The 21,930-nt window shown below is 43.3% G+C and overlaps 2 protein-coding genes across 2 annotated transcripts; one reads left to right on the forward strand and one right to left on the reverse strand.

Annotated features, from left to right (window-relative positions):
* Positions 1-644: 644 nt before the first annotated feature.
* LOC112883416 lies at positions 645-3,855 on the forward strand (the record flags this gene model as incomplete). Its single annotated transcript, XM_025948712.1, has 4 exons — positions 645-1,596; positions 1,708-2,231; positions 2,385-3,145; positions 3,255-3,855. Coding segments are annotated over exons 1-4 (2,838 nt in total), but the record flags the coding sequence as incomplete, so codon positions are not given.
* A 9,197-nt stretch (positions 3,856-13,052) lies between these two features.
* Positions 13,053-16,230, reverse strand: LOC112883418 (chlorophyll a-b binding protein 7, chloroplastic). The gene is made up of 5 exons (XM_025948713.1): positions 15,797-16,230; positions 15,563-15,709; positions 14,840-14,972; positions 13,947-14,039; positions 13,053-13,540 (listed from the first exon to the last, which is right to left on the reverse strand). Exons 1-5 carry the CDS (start codon positions 16,072-16,074, stop codon positions 13,244-13,246), a joined length of 948 nt encoding a protein of 315 aa, XP_025804498.1. The 5' UTR covers positions 16,075-16,230; the 3' UTR covers positions 13,053-13,243.
* Positions 16,231-21,930: the final 5,700 nt, after the last annotated feature.

Below are 21,930 nucleotides of genomic sequence, written 5' to 3' on the forward strand. Positions count from 1 at the left end.
AGGTTTCGAAAATGACATCCAAAAACATATAGAATAGGTGATCTTACATAAGCTTGCAAAATTTTAAAATTGAGTTCAACCTCATGGGATATGAAGTTGACAGATAGCAATATGTATCTATTTCATCACTACTCATGTAGCCATCTGCTGATTTTCATATCTCAAAAATGAGATTGAGTTTGATCATAAAATTTTGCAAGCTCCTATTGTATATGTCTGATTTTTTTTAGAATTTCCAAACCTTGGATATGCCTCTGGAGAGTTTCTCACAGTTTCACTCTCAAAGCTACTCCCTCCGTTCCGTTTCAAATTATCAGTCGTTTAGACTTTTCTAAATTCATAGTTTTTCTATGCATCTGCATATATATATATATATTACGTCTAGGTGTATTGTAAAACCTATAAATCTATAAAAAAAGTCAAAACGAACGGAGAAAATACCACGAACAAAAGCAGATTTACATTTACATTTTTTTTGAATTACTTCATAGTAACCTATTTTTAGGGATAATGAGCATGATTTTTTTTAATTTGTACAGATGGACCGGCAATGGATGCACGGAAGCCGGAGCACCTCGGCGTGGATTCAGGGTTTAGATTCTTTTCTCAAGGCAGCAATGGCAAATAGGTCGCCAAAGGGTTTAATGTGTTGTCCATGCAGTGTTTGCGAAAATAAAAAGGAATTCCGGAAAAGAGAAACTCTATGGAATCACCTGGCCTTGAATGGTTTCATGAGTAACTATAGCCTTTGGACTAAGCACGGCGAAGTTGGAGTTATGATGGAAGATAATGAAGAAGATGACGATGGTGATAACAATCTTCCAGATTGGGCATGGGTTCATGAAGCAAGTGGCTTTCAAGATGAACCAATGGACGAGGGTGAAGCAAATGTTGCACAAGAGGAGCCACCTGACGAGCTAGGTCAGGCGTTGCTTGATGCACAGAAAGACAGTGACACTGTGAAGGAGGCATTAAAGTTTGAGAAGATGTTGGAGGATCACAAAAGGTCGTTGTTCCCTAATTGCAAACCGGAGCAGAAGAAGTTGGGTACCACGCTAGAGATGCTAAAATGGAAGGCAACTAATGGTGTCACCGATAAGGGATTTGGTGAGCTATTAAAGATTGTAAAGAACATGCTTCCTGAGGGTAATGAACTGCCGTCAACAACATACGAAGCTAAAAAGATGGTTTGCCCTCTTGGATTGGACGTGCAGAAGATTCACGCATGTCTTAACGACTGCATCCTGTATCGCGGCGAATACGAGAACTTGGAAGCTTGTCCTGTTTGTAGCGCATTGCGGTATAAGATCAGGCGAGATGATCCAGGTGATGTTGATGGGGAGCCGGTAAAGAAGAGAGTTCTCGCAAAGTTGGTGTGGTACTTCCCTATAATACCACGTCTGAAGCGCTTTTTCAAAAACAAGGACAACGCTAAGTTGATACGGTGGCACAAAGAAGACCGTAAGGAGGATCACATGATCAGACACCCAGCAGATGGGTCCCAGTGGAGAAACCTTAACCGAGAGTATCCTCAATTTGACAACGACCCAAGGAATATAAGATTTGCTCTAAGTGCGGATGGAATGAATCCGTACGGTGAGTTTGGCAGCGCTCATAGTACATGGCCCGTGACCCTATGTATGTTCAACCTTCCTCCTTGGTTATGCCTGAAGCGTAAGTTCATCATGATGCCGGTGCTTATAGAAGGGCCAAAAGAACCTGGCAACGATATTGATGTGTTCCTGCAACCCTTGATGGATGATCTCTTACTGCTCTGGAAAGAAGAAGGTGTACATGTGTGGGATGAGTATAAACAGGAGTCTTTCAACCTCCGAGCTTTGCTTTTTGTATGCATCAATGATTGGCCTGCACTTGCAAAACTTTCGGGACAGTCGAACATGGGATACATGGCCTGCACCCACTATTATGATGAAACTGATAGCATTTATTTGAAACACTGTAAGAAGTGCGTATACATGGGCCATCGCCGATTCCTTCCTACCGATCACCCCCTAAGAACCGAAGGGAAGCATTTCAAAGGAGAGCTCGAAACTCGTCGTAAGCCTCTGTTCCGTAATGGAAAGCGTGTGTTCTCGATGATCAAGGATGTGAAGGCAGTATTTGGAAAGGGTCCCGGTAGCCAACCTGTTCCGAAGGATGACCAGGGACATGTTCCAATGTGGAAGAAGAAGTCTATATTGTGGAACCTACCTTATTGGCAAGTCTTACAGGTTCGCAATGCAATTGATGTGATGCATCTGTCGAAGAATCTTTGCGTCAACCTACTAGGCTTTCTGGGAGTGTATGGTAAGTCAAAAGACACATTGGAAGCAAGGCGCGACATGTGGATGCTAGCTGGACGACAAGGCTTGCAACCCGAGAAGAGAGACAAAGGACGCCACTATTTAAAACCTGCCAACTATAATCTGAGTAAAGAGGAGAAGGAAAGCATGTTCGATTGCTTGAACAGTATCAAGGTCCCGTCTGGGTACTCCTCAAATATACAGGGCATAATAAATGTGAAAGAGAAGAAAATCCAAAACTTGAAGTCCCATGACTGCCACGTTCTGATGACACAATTACTTCCGGTTATACTGATGGGTGTTCTACCGGAAAATGTGAGATTGGCAGTTGTAAAGCTTTGTGCATTCATGAATGAAATTTCACAGAAAGCAATTAATCCAAATAATCTAATAAAGCTGCAGAAAGACATTGTCGAATGTCTTGTCAGCTTTGAGATGGTCTTCCCACCTTCCTTCTTCAATATTATGACACACCTTCTAGTTCATATTGTGACAGAAATAACTATTCTGGGTCCTGTTTTTCTACACAATATGTTCCCTTTCGAGAGGTTCATGGCAGTATTGAAGAAGTACGTGCGTAAACGTTCTCGCCCAGAAGGATGCATTGCTAAGGGCTATGGAACCAAGGAGGTCATTGAGTTTTGCGTTGACTATCTTCCTGATCTCAATCCGATTGGGCTCCCCGTGTCACACCATGAGGGGCGACTAAAGGGAAAAGGCACACTAGGAAAGAAATGTAATGTGCACATCCCTTGTAGTGAATTCAGCCAAGCAAACTTCACGGTTCTTCAGAATTCATCCAAGGTGGCTCCATATATTGATGAGCACATGAATATTATACAGTCTGAAAATCCACAAAAGAATCTTTCTTGGATTACACGCCAACATATAAAAACTTTTGACGGCTGGTTCAGATGAAAATTATTGTCAAGAACTTCAATGGCTGGCTAGGGGACCATCAATCACTGTCCAGCAATACCAAGGGTACGAAATCAATGGGTATACATTTTATACGAGAGCTCAAGACAAAAAAAGCACCAACCAAAATAGTGGTGTCCGTATGTGTATAGTAAATAGTAATGGAAAAAAGAAAAACTACTATGGTGTCATAGAGGAGATATGGGAACTTGAATATGGACCCATAGTTGTCCCTTTATTTCGTTGCGAATGGGTGGCTAGAGGAGGCGTAACGAAGGACCGGTATGGGATGACCATAGTTGACTTTAAAAAGATTGGATATAAAGATGAACCATTTGTTCTACCCAAGGATGTGACACAAGTGTTCTATGTGAAGGACATGTCGAGCAAACCGAAGAAGAAGTCAGATAAGACGTCTGAAGCAGACAAGGCTGGAAATGAGCCGAAACGGCACATAGTTCTTCCAGGAAAAAGAAAAGTTGTTGGAGTTGAGGATATTTCGGACAATTCGGAAGATTATGACCAGATTGATGACCTTCCTCCATTCTCAGTTGACGTTGACCCTAGCATCGTCTTATCCAAAGAGGACACACCTTACTTACGCTGTGATCACGCTCAAGGCACTTTCGTCAAAAGGAAGATTATCAATGTTCCTGTAGATAATGATAATGAGTAGTAGTTTTATATAAATTATGTATTGAATTCTCTCAATCAGTGATGTAATGTAACGCACCGCATCGTATTTATCTCAATTCTTTATACTATTTCTCCAATTATGACATAATATCATCTTCAGATAATATTATATTTTTGCATGGTATAAATATTATTTACATTCACTAATTTTGCATTACTAGAAGCATTGAAACATTAAATTACAAACAAATAATCAAGTAATATGCGAATTGATTACATCATTGAATAGGATACTATTGAAAAGTTTTTTGAAGAATTTTGCATGGATCAAAATGAAATGTTTTCAATTTATTATCAATAACAGAAACATATACACATATAAACCCTTTACGCTACACATAATTGATAATGGTTGCATATTCGTTAATTTACTTCAATTACTATTATTATTGTGTACATATAATTACTATAATTATTGTGTAGCTAAAAATAAGATATAAATTTTTATTATATTATTCTAATTATTGAGCCTATGTTGAATAAATTTATGAATACTACAAATTTAGTGTAAATGGGAACTGGCGTGGCCAGTTCCCGCGCGCCAATTCCCGCGCGGATGGTACACGTTAGTGCCGGCTGGTAACCCTAGCCGGCACTAACGCGCCCACCTGACGTCACGTGGGCAAGTTAGTGACGGCTGGTAATGTCAGCCGGCACTAACCGCGCCATCCCCCAACAAATTAGCCCCTTCGCCCATTCAGATCGACGTCGCCCCAACTTACCCGCCGCCCCGACGTCCGCGCGCCTTTGCTGCCGCCGCCCGAAGCTCCGGCCGCCGCGCACGTCGTCGTCCTCGCGCGCGGCCCCTTCCGCAGCCCGGCCGCCTGGCTGCCCCTGCCGCCTCGGGGTCCTCGCGCCACTGCTCCGCGTCCTCGCGCCCCATTGCTGCCGCCGCCCGAAGCTCCGGCCGCGGCGCACCTCGTCGTCCTCGCGCGCAGCCCGGCCTGCGCAGCCCGGCCGCCCGGCTGCCCCTGCCGCCTCGAGGTCCTCGTGCCACTGCTCCGCGTCCTCGCGCCCCATTGCTGCCGCCGCCCGAAGCTCCGGCCCCCAACGTCGACCCCTCCCTCCGGACCTCCTCGATCTCCTCGCCCTCCGATCGCAAAAACGGGTTCGAGGTGAGCACATCAACTTGCAAAAGCATCTGGTTAATTGCACATCAATAATGTTTTGAGTTACGTGATACCCTGCTTCTTAGTCTTGCCCTGACTAATTGCAAAAGCATCTGGTTAATTTGGAGGACGATATTTCGACCAACGCAAGTAGAAGCACTTAAAGGGGTTTTTTTACTTGATAGTGATGCTTCTGTACTTATTTCCATGTCTGGTCTGCTAAGTTTTGATAAAATTATACTGTCTCCTGCCATTCTCATGCACGCATCAACTTGCTGTTTTGCCTCTATGCACGCATCATTGTACTGTCTATAATAAAATGCTTTTGTGCTGTATGTCAAGATGAAAATACGTGTTTTTAGGCATGCCACTAAGCAATCAAAGGACCTAAAAGTATAGAAACATTTAGCATTATTGTATCTATGTTTTAAACTAGAAGAAGCATTACATTGTGTTGGAATGCAGAGGCGCACAGCTTTTCAGAGCTCATATGCAGGGTCATTCATGTGATGGTGGTGCAAGGTCTAAATATATCCCATGTGTTAGAAGATAATATTTCCAAGTTTAGAAAATATTCTTTAGGGAACAAGTTGTCTCATGCTCGTTATCAATCAATTAAGCAGCAAGTAAAATAGTTCATTTCTAAAAGCTACAATGATTATTTGTTGTTCTATGCAAAAAGCAAAACAGCGATTTAGTTTCTCTTTTTCATCTGAATTTATTTCGTACACGTCTATAGTCTTTTTCCCTTTCAAATACACTAGTTCCTTTCAAGTTAAGCAGTATGACTCACATGTTGAATATTTGATCAATAAATTCTCCATGTCGTGATGTTTTTATATATGCCATTAGTATAAAATTGATTTGACCAATGTTAATGACCCCTTCCTCGCGTAACCATGTGCATAGGCACATATCTTTGGTGAAGTCTCTCTGACAGCTCAGGCCATCAGGGCAAACCACCTAATTATCTTACTTGTTTTTTGAGCAAAAGATTCTCATCTTTTCATCCGCTTTACTAGTTCATTTTTATTACCTATCAAATCAGCACTTCTACTGAACACATATCAGTCGATGCCTTCTTGGATTCTTATTCACATGAACCATCTTGGAATCCCATGCTAAGTGTCAAAACTCGATGCCTTCTTGGTTTCTTATTCACATGAACCATCTCTGTGTAAGCTCATTGCTCTAAGACATGATATGGTTCAACTTATGAGTAGTTAGTTTGTTTCTAAGTTGTAACATACTTTATGGAGTTTTGTGTTTTGATGGATTCACACTGGCTGGTGACTGCTAGTTCCGCGCAGCCCGGCCGCCCGGCTGCCCCTGCCACCTCGAGGTCCTCGCGCCACTGCTCGGCGTCCTCGCGCCATTGCTGCGGCGCCCGAAGCTCCGGCCCCCACCGTCGACCCCTCCCTCCGGACCTCCTCCTCGCCCTCCGAAGAATCTGCTGAAGAAGGTTTATATCTGCATTAGTAGATGAGTTATATTCTTCGGTAATTGGAATACTGATAAAAGTCCTGCATAATCTGGCGTGCTTGTGATCATCAAATTTGTACAGATACATGGTGGTTTTCATTTTGCAGCTATCATATTCTTATTCTGATACAAAATTGCAAATTATGTCATACAAACTGCATGTATTAACCAGCTACTTGCACGTGAATTTCATAAACATATGACCAGAGCTGGATAGAATCTTGTTTTTCAGTAAGGGAACTTCTATATTGTGTTAGTTTTCTAATGGCCTATGAACAAGTGCTCTTTAAACATGGATATATCTATTTGTGCTTGAATAAGCTTTGTGATGGGCTGATGGATGCTTATTTCTGATCTCTGTTTGTATTTTCTTTAGCTTCTTGCCCTAGCTGTTTGCCTGTTTTAGTATCCAATTACAAAGATTTCTGCAGTAACAGAAGCCATCTTCTTGACTGATATGGAGCTAAACACAAGCACAGTATATCCCAAGAGGCAGGAGTCAAAGACATTTGTTAATGTAGTCTAGATTTCCTATATTTGAGATTTACTTGTTTATTAGCAGTAGACCACTCAAATAAAATTTATGTCTGATCTATGAGTTGTATGACATATTGTGTGTGGTCAATGCTTGATGTACGTGTAATGCTCAATGCTAATCCATGTTAGAACACCATTTCTATAATTCAAATGTCAATATGGGTACGTGGGGTTTAATGTGTTGGTTTCAGTTGATATCATCAAGCATCACGCTGCTGGAAGGTCTGTTGATTTTTTATTTTATTTTTGCTTTTTTCATTTGAATATGATTACAGAGGCTATTCTTTCATTTATGTGACATTGTGTCTAATTATATTATGTGTTCCCTGTACTCTGTGTGTTACTGTAATTTTTTTTCATCGCCCGTAGCAATGCACGGGTACGAACCTAGTTACAGTTAAATTTATAATTAATATATTTGACTTTGATCAAATCTAAAAATTGCTATAGTTTGGGACAAAGGTATAGCATATCATAATTAAAAAATGCATGTATGACACCTTGATGTCGAAATGTTAAGACTGAAACCTTGCAAATACATACATTTTATTAGTACTAGAAAATACTTAATGTTTTTTTATTGTTTCGGGTAGTGGAAATGGATCCTACGGACAACCAAGACGAGTTAATGCACGAGCTCATTTGTGGTAGTACTAGGCAAATAGCTCCAGAGTTTCATGAGGACGAGAATGATGGCAGCCAATTTTTAAACTTGCATTATCATGGCGACGAGGAGCAAGATATTAGTGGGGAGGAAGAAGAAAATGTCGAGGAAGCCGAGGTATGAAATTTAGTGATTCTTCCAGGCATCAGAATAAACGTTTTGTCAATACCTGCCGCGACGTCCACTAGTTGCTAGCAACCCGCTTGATAAATTTGCGATTCTTTCAGGCATCAGGATCGAGGAAGCCTAAACGGAAACGTGGCTCCAAGAGGAAGATGGTAGGATGTACGACCATCACGGAGATCAACGAAGCAACCGGCGAGCCACTAGCCCCTGGTCAAATTAAGATGACCTTTGTAAATCAATTGGGATATCTTGTTAGGGAGAACGTCCCCATAAAGTACAAGCTTTGTAAGAGAAATAAAGTCTCTGATCGACCTGAAGATATCGTGCCAGATTCAGAGAAAGATTTGTTATGGAAAGAGGTGTCGTTGCACTTCAACTTTCCCCCGGGCAAAGCTGACAAAGTAAAGGGATGGGCATTTAAGAAGATGGCAATTCAGTTCGGCTCGTTCAAGAAAAAATTGGTGGCAAACTTTGTCAACAAGGGCCTCACACCAGATTTTGATAAAGTCTGGAAGAAGCAACGAGAGTGATGGAATGAATTCGTGAATTACAAGCGCAGTGCTGACAGCATGGCAGCCTCAATTCAAGGCAAAATGAATGCTAGCAAAAAGACAAACTTCCATAGAGTTGGGCCTGGAGGTTATAAGGTTGCTGTTCCAAAATGGGAAAAGATGGAAAATAATTTAATTGCAAAAGGAATCGTACCGCAGACCTTGAGTTGGCCCAAACGAGCAAGGTATTACTTCTATGCTCATGGAGGCACACTAGACCCCGACACTGGGATGTTTGTGACTAGCGACGTACTAAGAGAGGCTGCCCAAAGACTTAACGACGCAATGAGGCGTACGGAAGAAGGAACCTTCCAGCCCAACAGAGAGAATGACGAGCTGACTTACGCTCTTGGGAATGCGGAACACACTGGACGGACCCGAGGCGTGGGCGTAGTTCCATGGAAATGTGGCTTTTCCGGAGATCTCGAAACCTACCGAAGCCGATGCAGAAGCAAGGCAGTAGTGGCAGAGAAGATCTGTAGCCTAGAAAATCGGATAATGTCACTTGAGGCAGCAGTTGGGCAACGCTCGGACCAACCAGCTGCCAATGTGGAGTTCAGCACCCCTTCTCAGCGTCGTAGCAGTGTTGCTTCCACAGAGCACCCTACTTTGGGTGCCGACAGGACGAGGGACCCCATCGACGACATTGCCATTAGGACCCAGTGTGAGCTTCTGGTTCTTTATGGGAAAAAGCTCAAAGTTTGTACTGAGGGTTATGCAGAAGTCCAAGAAGAAGGCAGGACAATACATTGCCAGCCAATTCCTGAAGGATTCGCCAAAGTCTTTGTTGACCGAATTACTGAAGAACGCTGGAAAGACTTGGACCTCCCGATCCCTATAGGTCCTGAAGAAACAGAACTACAACATGCCGTACACATGGATTGCGTGGCCAAAGCGCGACATAAGATTGGTGCAAGCAGCCACAGATTCCGCTCGGTGCTCAAGGCAAAGATCACCAACGCCAGCTGATGACAGGAATCCTAGTGTTGGCCCACCTTCTCCACCGCCTGCACGGGACCCCAGCATGGATCCGCCATCACCAGCCGCACAAAGCGAGCCAATTTCGGCATCATCACCAGCCGCACAACAGAATCAGAGTCAGCGACAGAAGGCATACACGGTACCTTCGGTCCCGCCATCTCATAAGCAGCAAAGAAAGAAGAAAGCGAAGGCTCCAGAAGAGAAAGAGGCAGAAGAATCGTTTGAAACCTTCTTGCTGAAGCGCAAGCTACTGAGGGAGGCTGCGAACAAGAAGCCAGAAATAGATCCGGTTGCGAAGGCACACTTCATTAAACACTTCATTAAAGATCCCACCAAGGAGAAAGAAAGGGAGTCCGATTATGATCGGCAGATCAGAAAGTGCTACAACAACCCCAAGAATCGACGGATCAATGCAAAGACCGTTCCCCAGCTCGGAGAGCAGTCCAAACAATCGATCCCTCCGTTGATAGTGCCGCGTGAAGAATGTCCTGATGAATCAAGAGATCCGTTGACCATGGCTGGGATGATATTGCAAACTGATCTAACAAGGGCTCAATTGCTTGGGGAGGCCCTACAGAATGCCCGCGGCAGGAAAAAGTTTGTACTTGGTGAACCTTTGATATGGCCAGAGTTGCTACCATTCCTACCAACGAGAATGGCCGAGTTACACAAATGGTATGCCGTGCAATCTAAAGCTAATGAATTAGAGATGTTCCCAGCCCGGATTAAAGATGAGCATTTCTGGCGGGGGGTAGGTGAAGTATATATCGAGTTTGAAGCACTTTACGATTTATACCATCAAGATGCCCTTGACAAGTCCCTCGTGAGTGTATGGTGCATGTGAGTATTGTCTCTCGTTTCATTATTTTTAGCCTTGTGTGTTGACTGATCCACGTTTTTCTTGTGTCCCGTAAGTCAAAAATTCAAATTTGCCGAAAAAAGAACTTCCATAACGTCGGGTTCTTCGACCCCGATATTATACACGAGAAAACGGTAGAGCAAAACCCTGAAGAAATAGTCAATATTATATACAGGGGGTTGCGTAAGAATAGCATGTGTCCCTTCATTCTCTTGCCATACAACCATCAGTGAGTCGTTCTTTGTTAGCCTCTTTTTTTCAATCCCTTCGTATTAATAACACTATTTAATAACTATTTTAATCAACATTAATTGGTTATGCGTATGTATATGCACAGCTTTCATTGGATATTGCTTTGTATTTGGATTGACGAGCACAAGGTCTTGGTGTACGACTCGTTAAGGCAAGATAAATCAAAATACCAAGATCTCATCGAGGTGGTAAATACTGCATGGCGTCGCTACCTCCGCAAACACATAGGCTTGCCTATAGGTGAAATCGAGCCTCTTTGTTGGGTGACTGATTTTCCGGTATGAATATACTCTTGCTACTAATGTCATTCGCAATAAACATCAGAAAAATTCTATATCTTAACCCACATTTGTCCATAGTGTTGGAGACAGGGACAAGGAAACAACTTATGTGGATACTACGTATGCGAGTGGATCAACACTTTTGCAAGTGAAAAAGGGCAAATGACAGTGGAGGCATTCAATGTACGTGAGCACAATCACATCTGCTCATCATTTTAATTCATTATCTTTTATTCTCATGTTTTTATCGAAAAATGTGACAGCATTGGCGGATGAAAGAAGAACTCATTGAAATGGCTCGGATCAGGGCAATTCAAGAAGCTATATGCGGATTCCTGCTCGATGAAGTCATAAATCCTAAGGGCGAATTTTATGGCGATGTCCGTACAAGCGTCGCCGAAAAAGATCCGACGACGGGGAAGCTGATAAATTACTATAGTTGATGTTCTTAATAATTTATAATATCTCAAGTACTTTTAAACTCCTAAGTGTTCCATACATAATGAATATATATATAATATTAGTGTAATATGCTGTCCTAATATTACTGTGCAATGCAAAAAGTACGATTATGTAGTCGCATACGGTAGAAATACGCATAGCCATACATATAAAAATGAAAAACAAAAGATAAATAAGAAAAAAGATTTAGTGCCAGCCAGTTATACCAGCCGGCACTAACCTTGCTGCCAGGAGCCGGGCCGGGTCGGGCACGTTAGTGCCGGCTGGAATTACGGACCGGCACTAACACTTGCCATTTAGTGCCGGTCAATATAGCCGGCACTAACGACTGTCACGTTAGTGCCGGCCATTTAGTGCCGGTCACAGGGACCGGCACTAAATCTCCCTGTGACCGGCACTGATGTGCCTTTCTCCGGCAGTGTGAATGACAAACTCTCGGAGGAATGCTCTTGAATTTGTGTATTTCATTACAATAGTGTCTCGGCAGGACATGCGTGATGTGATGGCATATGCTGACTACATCCCAGCCTTTCTCCACCACCCTACAGTAGGGTACAGCTGTAGGTGCAAAAGAGCTTGAATCTAGAACGAAAAACAACATGGTTTCAACGGATCGAGAACTAAGAACACTCATTGTTTTCAGCAGAAAATGAATCGGATTTAATGTTGGTACCTTCGCCGTTGACGCCTGGATGAGTTCTTCCGAGATTTTGTTCATCCCCTCCCCCCTCCATTTCGCCAATGCGCAAGCTGGTGAGCAGATACGGCACCAAGAAGACTTAGATCCCCATGGCGGAGCTCAAGAAGTTGAGAGGGGGGCTAGAAGAAAGGGCGAGGCAACAACGCTGGGCTGGTGGCGGAGTGACGAGGAAGGAAGGTCTAGGTCACGGGCGTCGGGTATCCGATGCTCGTGCCTCGCAAATTTGCCTGGCTGCCCGGAAGGGGATGGGTAAAATTCTGCCTGGTGCTGGCATGATTGCTTCTAGAGCTGGGCCCGCCTCTGCAAAAGTGGTGGACCAAGTTGCGCCGCGACATCCACTCGCACGAAGTTTAAAGCCTATCGGAGGGCTACCAACTTGGCGGCCCGGGCCGACACTGGTGGGAAAACCACTCTCCTTGAGAATTAACGGTGGGAATTGACGGTGGGAGTTGATAGAGGAAATTCGCTTGGGAATTTGATTTTTAATCCCAATTCCTTATTTGGTTTGCAGAGGGAATTAAGGGAGGGAGTTGGAGAGGGAACTCATATTCTGTGTTTGGTATGTAACATAGGAAATCATATCATAAGTCATACTGAATGGTTAAAAATCATTCGTTTTCATCTTAAAGCAGAATTCTTTCCTAATTACCATCTCTCCCTATGCGAAGAGATCTCTGGAAATTGGACCTCTAAACTCCTTTTCCCCATCCAACATAAACTCCTCCTCCCACGAAACAAACTTGAGAATTTTAGTCTCGTATATCTGACCAATTACCCCAACCAAACGAGCCGTCGAGGAAGGAGAAAAGACCGTTGTATCCTCAGCTTCATGCCTTCTGAATATTATTTTATATATTCATGCATGTATTACAATCATCGTGAAATCTTGCACAGTGATGCAATGCTCAGGTCCCCATCTGGGCAAACTTTTGTTCAGATTTTCGATGGAGATTTTGTGGAATTAAGCTATGGGCCAAATTGCCTTTTTCTTCTCCAATGTTCTTAGAGATAAAAACCACGATAGCAAATCCACGTTAACCTTATATCCTCATGACATATTTGCCTTTTTTTAAAAAAAAATGGAGTCTTCCCTCCATTGATAACTCAAATACAACATCTACACTGCGTCAATTTTGATAGCTGAAAACATCCATTGCGGCATGTAAGGCATAATAACGAAACTGTACATAGATCACAACCTACTGTCACAAGTCTAAATAACTAGTAGCTAATGTTGCAGACCCATCGGTGAAAAACTGTAAACACTATACAAACGTTGCTATGATGCACAACAGATATTCACGCCACTCTGTCAAATTTTCTCAGTGGAAGGAGGATAAGATGTTATTATGGACGGGGTCGGACAAGTGTTGTACGAGGTTCTCAACAGGGCCCTTGCCAGTCACAGCCGCCTGAATGTAGAATCCGAGCCATGCTACCATCGCCAGGCGACCATTCTTGATCTCCTTCACCTTGAGCTCTTCGAATGCCACCGGATCTTTGGACAGGCCCAAGGGATCGAAAAGTGCTCCTCCCGGGTAGTTTATGTCACCAGGAAGATATATTCCCAATGGTTCCAGTGCCTCAATCCCGCAGTACCTCGCATATTCAGGCCCAATCTGACAAATCATGTGATGGTGATCTTATCTAGTGTATTACTTAATCATTTGAAACAAGGAATAACAAGGAAATGATGTGGCGATGGAATATACTTAGAAGTTCATGGATTTTTTTTTAAGAGATGGTCTATGTTTCCAAAGTGTTTACAAACACTTGTTAATAAAAAAAATAAATGAAACAGCTGGATGCCTCCATAGGTGCAGCACATAAGAAGAATGCGAAATAAAAGGACACCAATATCTTACAAGGTCAATGAATTTTCGTGGAGTACCTCTTTATGTTTTCAAATTTTCTAGACATCAGTAACAATGAAATCACTGAGGGCAGCAACACCTAAACTGCTGGTGAGATCTACTACCAATCTAAATGTGCCGGAAGGAACAAAATATAGAAAGACAATATTACCATCAAGAGGGCCTGACAGATAGCGATTACAATGACACCTTGACCTCCAGCAATTCGGAATCCAGGAATCCCAAGGTAATCAAGGGTATCACCCTGAAACATTGAGTAAATAGATTAAGGCATGGTAAATGAAAATTGCGACGTTGAGAATATTCTATAATATCCAACTGAGATAATTCTAAAAAATTCCAGATGTCGTGGATTGCATGTTCTACACCTTTGCGAAATTTGATGGTCCACACAATAACATTTTAAAGATAATAAAAAATATATATAAGCAGTGCAATGGAGTTTTGACAGTTTGTCAAGTAATTTTTCTGTTTCTCTGTGTTGTTGATGTAATAAAATTTCATATTAAAAATTTCTAAATTTGGTTTTCTGAAAGTTCTAGATACTACTGTAAAGCAATTCAGCAAACAGAAAATTGTATCAATTACAAAAAAAATCCCATGATCGTTAGTAGACCATGCATGCCTATTTGTCGGCAGCTATAGTTCCATCTATTATATCTCCCAGAGGCCAGAGCAAACAAGAAGGCTGATCTGCCAGCATTTTTAGTTTTTTTTAAGTTTTGTCAGTAAGCGCCACGATGCATTGCTTAGTGGACAACAGGTCATGTAGGTCTTTTCCAGCTCCGGAATTTGTAGGAATGCAGATGATTCGTTAGAGATAAGTGTGAACTAGCTTTCAGATGCTGAACATCTATTTGCCTACAGTGAGTGAGTGCAAACGGAAATCATACTACAAAGGTGAATGACAAAAGAAAACAGTGCCCTATGTTGCAACATGCCAGATTTAATCTTCAAAAATGTGCAACGTACAATTCTAGTATAGAAATTATCGATTGTGGTACACAAATTCAAAATTGGCAAACATGAACACCAATGTTTTACCTGAAGTTTTGCATAACCAACTTTCCACCAGACAGGCTCAACAAAATGAACTAACCCAAATAGATCTAATAGCTCAGGAATAACAACACCAAGAGCTGCAAGCATGGCCCACCGACAATGCAAGATCTCAAAGCTGCAAGGTATCTAGTTGGTTATAACTAGGAAAGTATATCTTGTACAGAGAAAGTAAAAGCACTAACAAACCTACAATGAAAAATGTATCCATCATGATTTCGGAACTGATAGTTGGTTTTGTGAAGCTGCCAAAAGCAGCAGTCTTGTTGGTCAGAACTAGGAAAGTATAAATTGTTTAGGGACAATTAAAGGGACTTACAAATCTACAATGAAAAAAACTTCACATCATGATTACAGGAGAAATAATTAACTTTAAGAAGTAAGCCAGTAGCCAGCCAAACCAGGACACCATAATGCTTCAGTGATAAGGACAGGCATAACAATATATTGGCTGGTAAGTTACACGAAAACAACATACATATAATTTCGTTTAAAGATGCCATAGGTTCCACAGATGCAAGGAATTGCTTAGTTTCGATGAGTATAGCACACTATCACTACCTGAAGCAGACAGACAAGTTAGCTGCAATGTGCCGGTTGGAATCATGCGTCTACTAAGTGCTGTTCTAGTGCAATTGTTTATAGGAAACAAAAGAAGGCAGTAGATTAACTGATGAGATGAGAAAGGAAGGAACAACGATGACATACTTAAAGTAGTTTGCGAATGCAACGGGATCCCTGCCCAGACCTGCTATATCGAACCCATAATCTCCCGGGTACTCTCCCGTCAAATGCTCAGGATAGTCGTAAGGCACGGGGCCAAGCCACCGCGGCCGATCCCCGCCGTACCAAAAGCTGCAATTGTTCCGGCAAGGCGGAGTCAGCTACAGACAAATGAAATGCTGTTGTTCCCCTGTTAACGAAGCAGCAATAGGATGGCACCTGTTGTTGCGGGCGTCGCGCGCGGCGGCTCGGAGCGCGTCGGTCTCGGCGACCGCTGCGGCCTTCCTGTCCTCGAGGCGGCGGCGGAGGCGGGCGCCCAGGGGGCTGTTGGCGAGGGCCTTGACCACGGTGAAGGGGATGGCGGAGAACACCAGCACGCCCGCCAGCTCCTGCCACGACGCCCGTACCGGGGCGGCACTCCCGCGCCGCCTCCGCCGGGGGACGGCGCTGGGCGGCGCTGCGGAACGGAGGAGGAGGAGCGGCGGCAGAGGAGGCATCGAGCTGGGAGGTGGGACCCGCTCGCCAGTGAGGAGGAAGCTGCCCGAGCCGAACCGAGCCGCTCGAGGAGACTGGAACCGGAAGGAGGAGCGGGGGCGGAGCACGGGCGCGACGCAGCCACGTGTCCGGAAGACGATCACGAGCTGCTGGGTCCCTGCCTCCCGACCGCGCGAGCCCCTGCCATCGGGTTCGTTTTATTTCTGGCGTGATCAAGGAATGCAAACCCTAGCTAAAACAGCAGTCCCAGCCAAAAGAACCAAACCATACAGTGGTGTCTATAATATAACATGTCACGTAGACATCAACTAACAAACTATAACTTCTAATGCATAATTTATAATTATAATTATAAAATAAATTCCTCCAATAACTATTTTCTCTCCCTACTAGTACCCTTTCTTCCCACTCTTTAATTCTATCTTAGTACCTGTGACATCCATCCCAATAAATTTTATACAGTTTGTTAGACTTTAAGCTTTGTGCGAGAAACTATTTCTTGCATGACTGCGTGACATCCAGTTTCTTGATATTTTCCTCTCTTCTCTTTAATTACGATACCAAATCTGTAAATTGTACTACGTAGCAGTATATTAAATATTATAGGGACTATCTTAATTAATACATTGGAACGGCTCTAATTAAGGGTCCGTTTGCTTGGGGAGCCGACTTGAATGGAACGGCTCCATTCCAATTTCTAAGAATGGAGCCGCTCCGTTCTACGTTTGCTAGGCGGAACGGAGCCACTCCATATTTTGTTTGGTTGGAGAGTGCGGTGGAGCAGAACCATTCTGTTTCGTGTTTAGTTGGAGAACCATCCCATTCAATTTCGCCGGTGGCTGATCCTCCGGCGGGGCACCGCCGGGCCGCCTGGATCCTCCGGCGGGCCGGCTTGCCCCGGACTGGGAGGAGCGGTAGCCAGCCGCAGCAAGCGGCTCGTCAGCCATGCGGACGATTGGGGCGGCAGCCAGGAGCCGCGGGGCACTCAATTTTTTTCTCTTTTTCTTTGTAAAGTTTGTTGGTGTAATTTTTTTGTTTATTGAAATTTTTGTTTCATATATTTTGTTTCTAATAAAAAATGTTATCTTTTTGTAAAAAAATATTATATAACTTTTTTGTTTCGAATTTTTGTTCCAATTTTTTTAAAAAAGTGTCTGTTAAGTTTTCAATTTTTCTGTATCCAAATCTTGTCTCTAATTTTTTTCGCCATTTCTCGTCCAACTTTTTGTTTGGATGTTTTCCTGTTTCTTATATTTTTTGTTTGTAGGATTTTTTTAAATAATGTTGTTACATAAGTTTGTTATTTATTTTCGCTTATAACAAAATGGTTATATAATTTTTGCTTATAAGATTTTCTGCATCCGTCTTTGATAGGTGACGAGTGAGGAATCGAGGACCGATAGGTTTTGCGCAGGGTCACAGGATGGGGTAGGGGACCACGTCACGCTGTAAAAATTAAAACGTAAAGGAGAGCGGGTGGGTGGGGGGGGGGGGTGCGCTTGTGACTTGTTAGCGATCACGGTGAAAAAGGGACATCCGACAACGCGGGATACCAAAAATGGAAAGGAAAATGCTGGTCGGAGATCGACCGCAGCGTGGCAAATTTACGGGCGATAGTGAATTAGCTTGCCCCTAATTAACTCCAAGAGCAGGAGATATGGCTGGGGTTGAATCTACGTACCGTAGCATGCAAAGGACTCGAATGTATCCGTATTTTTTTTATCTCCACCATCACCCAGGTTTAGTTAGCTCAGTCTCAAGTAGGATTCGATGCTTCCTCCGTTCTATTAAGGTCCCGTTTGGCACGTCTTCGGCCAACTCCAGCTTCATTCGGTGTAATACTGTTGATCACCATAGCATGAATCCAAAACAGAAATCAAGGTGAAAATGAACTAGCAGAGATTTGAAGCCGGAGAAGCTAAAAAGTAGCTTCCCCGCCTCGGGCTCCGTCTTGCTACAGTACCACTACAACACTACATACCTCAAGCCGAAGCCAGCGAACGGGTGAAGCCTGGCCAAACGGGGTCTAAGATTCTGCTGCTCCAGCGGTTTGTATTTGATTTATCCAAAACTTGCTGGGAGTATGACATATAATTCAGTTTGAAATGACAACTGTTCTTTGATGAGTTGTTTTGTGCCACCAGAATTTCCTAAAATCAAACCACCCCTAGCGCCGCCCTTAGTATAAATTTCTCCTCTTTCTTACTAGCTCATGTAAAAGGTGAGGCAATCCAATAGAAAGCCCCATGCTTTACTGTTTGTAGATTGCAAAATCTGCACTACTACAAAAATGATCTTTCATCCTCCTCATTTGTTCCGGCCAGTTTTAGACTCGGGACTAATGAAAGCATTAGTCTCGGGTCCAACGGCTAGGGGCCTGTTGGGAGGGTGGGGGACCGACAATGGATGTACAATGCTGGCCGATGTTCCAAGGAATTCATTGATGGCCTCCATTATTTTTTGGATGTGGGCGAACAAGAGGAATGGTTTCATGTGCTGCACATACATCCATTGCCAGAACAAGAAGGATTACTCCTCTTCAAGGACCCTTCACTGCCATATTTTTGCTAATAGTTTCATGTCCAATTACATTTTGATGAGGACATCACCATGCTGGATACATCCGAGATTTAGTCTTCTACGAGTTACAAGTTGTCTCCAACTTGGTCTTCACGTCCGGTTCGGACTCAGCCGACCACCCTGAACGTAAATGCTGATATCTCCTTCATACAACGTTGAAATGAGGTTCTTGTCCGGGCTACAGAAGATTCGTAGATCATTCTGTGTGACCACGACAAGATGTTGCATCACCTATTTTGGCCCAAGTCGGCCTTGTATCATGTCGGGCCTTAAGCCCAGGTTGAGGACGCCCCCACCTGGTCGCCCTCAATCCTAGGACGTCCCCCCTTCGGTATAAACTCAGTAGCAGCTGTTACATTAGGGTTTGGATTTTGTTTAGTTCTAGTTTTCCATTGAGAAACAGACATCTTCATTGTAACTGTGACGTCGAGTCCTTTTCCTGTGAATCAGGGCCCCCGTTCTTGTTCTTCACCACTGTGGCGATTAGTCCATTTGTGATAAGAGCTTGAACCCCATACTTGTCTTTGCTTCATACACATCCGCAACTTCAGATTGCGTGTTTATACTTTCTTACTTGTGTTCTTCGATTCGCTTGCAGGATTAGCCTTCTTGGCGAGGTCAATCAAGTTGTGCTTCATTGATAACCAATGGAGCAGCGGTGTAACGGTTGCAGGGGTTCGAATCGTGTCTGTTTAGAAGCCCGAATCGCCAACATCGAGTTCTCCACCAATCGAAACTATGATATCTATTGGAAGATGGGACCAGTGCTACATCAAGTGGTATCGGGATTCAGGTTAACCGTGAGGTATACGTTTGGGTTCCCCTTTAGATTCATCTTGTTTTCATTACCTACAGTCCATAAAAAGCCAAAAAAAGATTTTTTTTTTACTTTCCGCTGTCCTATCACCTGTTTTAGCCTTTGTAATTTTGTTTTAGATTCATTTTGTTGAGTTTGTGTCCGTGGTCGAGTCGTTGTTGCTGCTTTAGTGTGTTCATGGTCGTAGTTCAATCTCCCGTCGCTGTTTTTGTTTCCGCCGCTATCCCATCCACCTTTGCCCAAACAACAAGTCAAGCCCTCACGTTACTTGACTTGCCCCCTCTAGCCGCCTTGTGTGAACTCTCGCCGCGCAAGCCCTAGATAGGTTGCAAGCCGCCGTGTGTTTTTCGCCTTGCATCGCAGCCTTCCTTATTTCATCTGGCGATACCTATTGCTGCAAACACCAAGGAAGCTTTGCCCTAGGTTGTTCGCTTTCTGAGAAGCTTTGCTTAGCCGTGTTTCTACGTTGGCATATAGGGACGCTTTGTCATAGCCGCGCCGACACGTTCTGGCTTGCTTTTAACCTTAAAAAAATCCTGATTCGGAGGCCATTCCTTAAAACAGGCATAACTTTTGCATACGAATTCGAAACAGGGTGAATTTTTTTGAAATCGGCTGAAATTAAATTTTGCATCCAACCGTGTCCCAGGAAAACCCGGTCGGAGCAAAAATAGAATCCCATAATTTATTTTCTAAGTGGGAGATCTCAAGCTCCAAAGTTGTTGCACGCTTTCTAGAGAATGTGCCTAATTTTCTGTAGACCACATCTTAACTCTGTTCAGGCTGAAACTTTTTATGCTTCCATCCCGTGTGTTCCTTGTTCGGAGAAAAATATAAAAAATAGTTGAAAAAATAAAAAAGTTGCAAAAAAACAATGACACGAGGAAAAATCAGGGAAATAGACAATTGCATGAGTTGCTGGTTGCTTGTTCTTTGAGTTCTATCCATCGTTCTTTGTTCCAACTTATTGTGCTACGCCTAGGGACATATCTTAGCCAGCAACGGTGACTAGTACTTTGGATACTTATTGAACTTTGCTAATTTGATTTCGATAATTGCTGATTCTTTGCTGTCATATTGTGCCTACCCAAGATACACATATACTTCTGTCCGTACAGGTTCGCCTTGCAACTCTTACACTCAAGCTTGATAAAAGATTGTACCACCCTGTTAGCTTTGGTAAGAACACTTGCAAGATGGTGGTAAGCTGCTTGCGATTTTGGATTACACTTTCTCCACCACCCGATAGCTGCTAGTTGATAGGGTTAATACTTTTGTGTTGTCTTTTGCTGTCTTCTAACCATATCAGGGTCAGCGAAAGGAGGGAAGTCCCCTTCAGACTTCAACGAGTGTGTGTTCAAGGATGAGCCTACGAGGCTTCTTGACGACCAGCGCACCTACATGAATGGAAAATTTGATGAGTTGATGCGCACTGTTAACAGTCCGGTCACCCGAGTTGAACATGTTGAACAACGACCTCCTACACAGCGGCCGCGTCAAGTACCACCTGAAGGTGAGGAGGATGAGGAGTACAATGACGATGATGCTGATGCACGCAATGAGGACCGTCTTCGGCGTAATCGTCATGGTATGTGAGGTAACCGTAATCATGGTAATAATGATCCTTTTGCTAAAACAAAGTTTACCATGATTCTTTTTGTTGGTAATGCTGATCCTGAGGCTTACATAGATTGGGAACTTGCTGTTGAGAAAAAATTTAATTCTCATTTGGTTCCTACTAAGCATAGAGTTAGACTTGCTACTAGTGAGTTTACTGGTTTTGTTCTATTTTGGTGGAGTGATCTTTGCGCTACGCTACGCCTAATAATGATGTACCTTAGAATTAGAATGCTTTAAAATAACGTATGAAATCTCGCTTTGTGCCTCCTTATTATCAACGTGATTTGCGTTTAAAGTTGCAAACTTTAAATCAGGATGACAAAGGGGTAGAGGAATATTATCAGGAGCTAATTATTGCTTTAGCACGTTGTAATATACATGAGGATGATCAGGATACTTGTGCTAGATTTTTTGGTGGTTTGCATCGTGATATACAGGATATCCTTGATTATAAAGAATGTACCAGATTCAGCCAATTGTATCATCTTACTCTTAAGGCTGAAAGAGAAGTACAAGGACGACAACAATAGCAGAATTTCAGGTCCAACCCTGGAAGATCTTTCCACAGCGTTCCAACCTCGACAAGCCTAAGGCACCCGTTGCTAAGCCACCAGTGACACCACCGACTACTACACCTACTTCTGAGGTAAGTAATGTGTCTTCTGTGCAGTCCCAACCGCAGAAAAAGGTTGTTTCTATTGGTGCTTCATCGAGCCGCTCCACCAACATTGTGTGCCACCGCTGCAAGGGCATGGGACACGTCATGAAGGATTGCCCGAGTCGTCATGCATTCATCGCTACCAATGATGGAGGGTATGTAAGTGCTAGTGATGTTGAAGAT

This window comes from Panicum hallii, chromosome 2, assembly GCF_002211085.1.
Source record: "Panicum hallii strain FIL2 chromosome 2, PHallii_v3.1, whole genome shotgun sequence".
Lineage (NCBI taxonomy): Eukaryota > Viridiplantae > Streptophyta > Magnoliopsida > Poales > Poaceae > Panicum > Panicum hallii.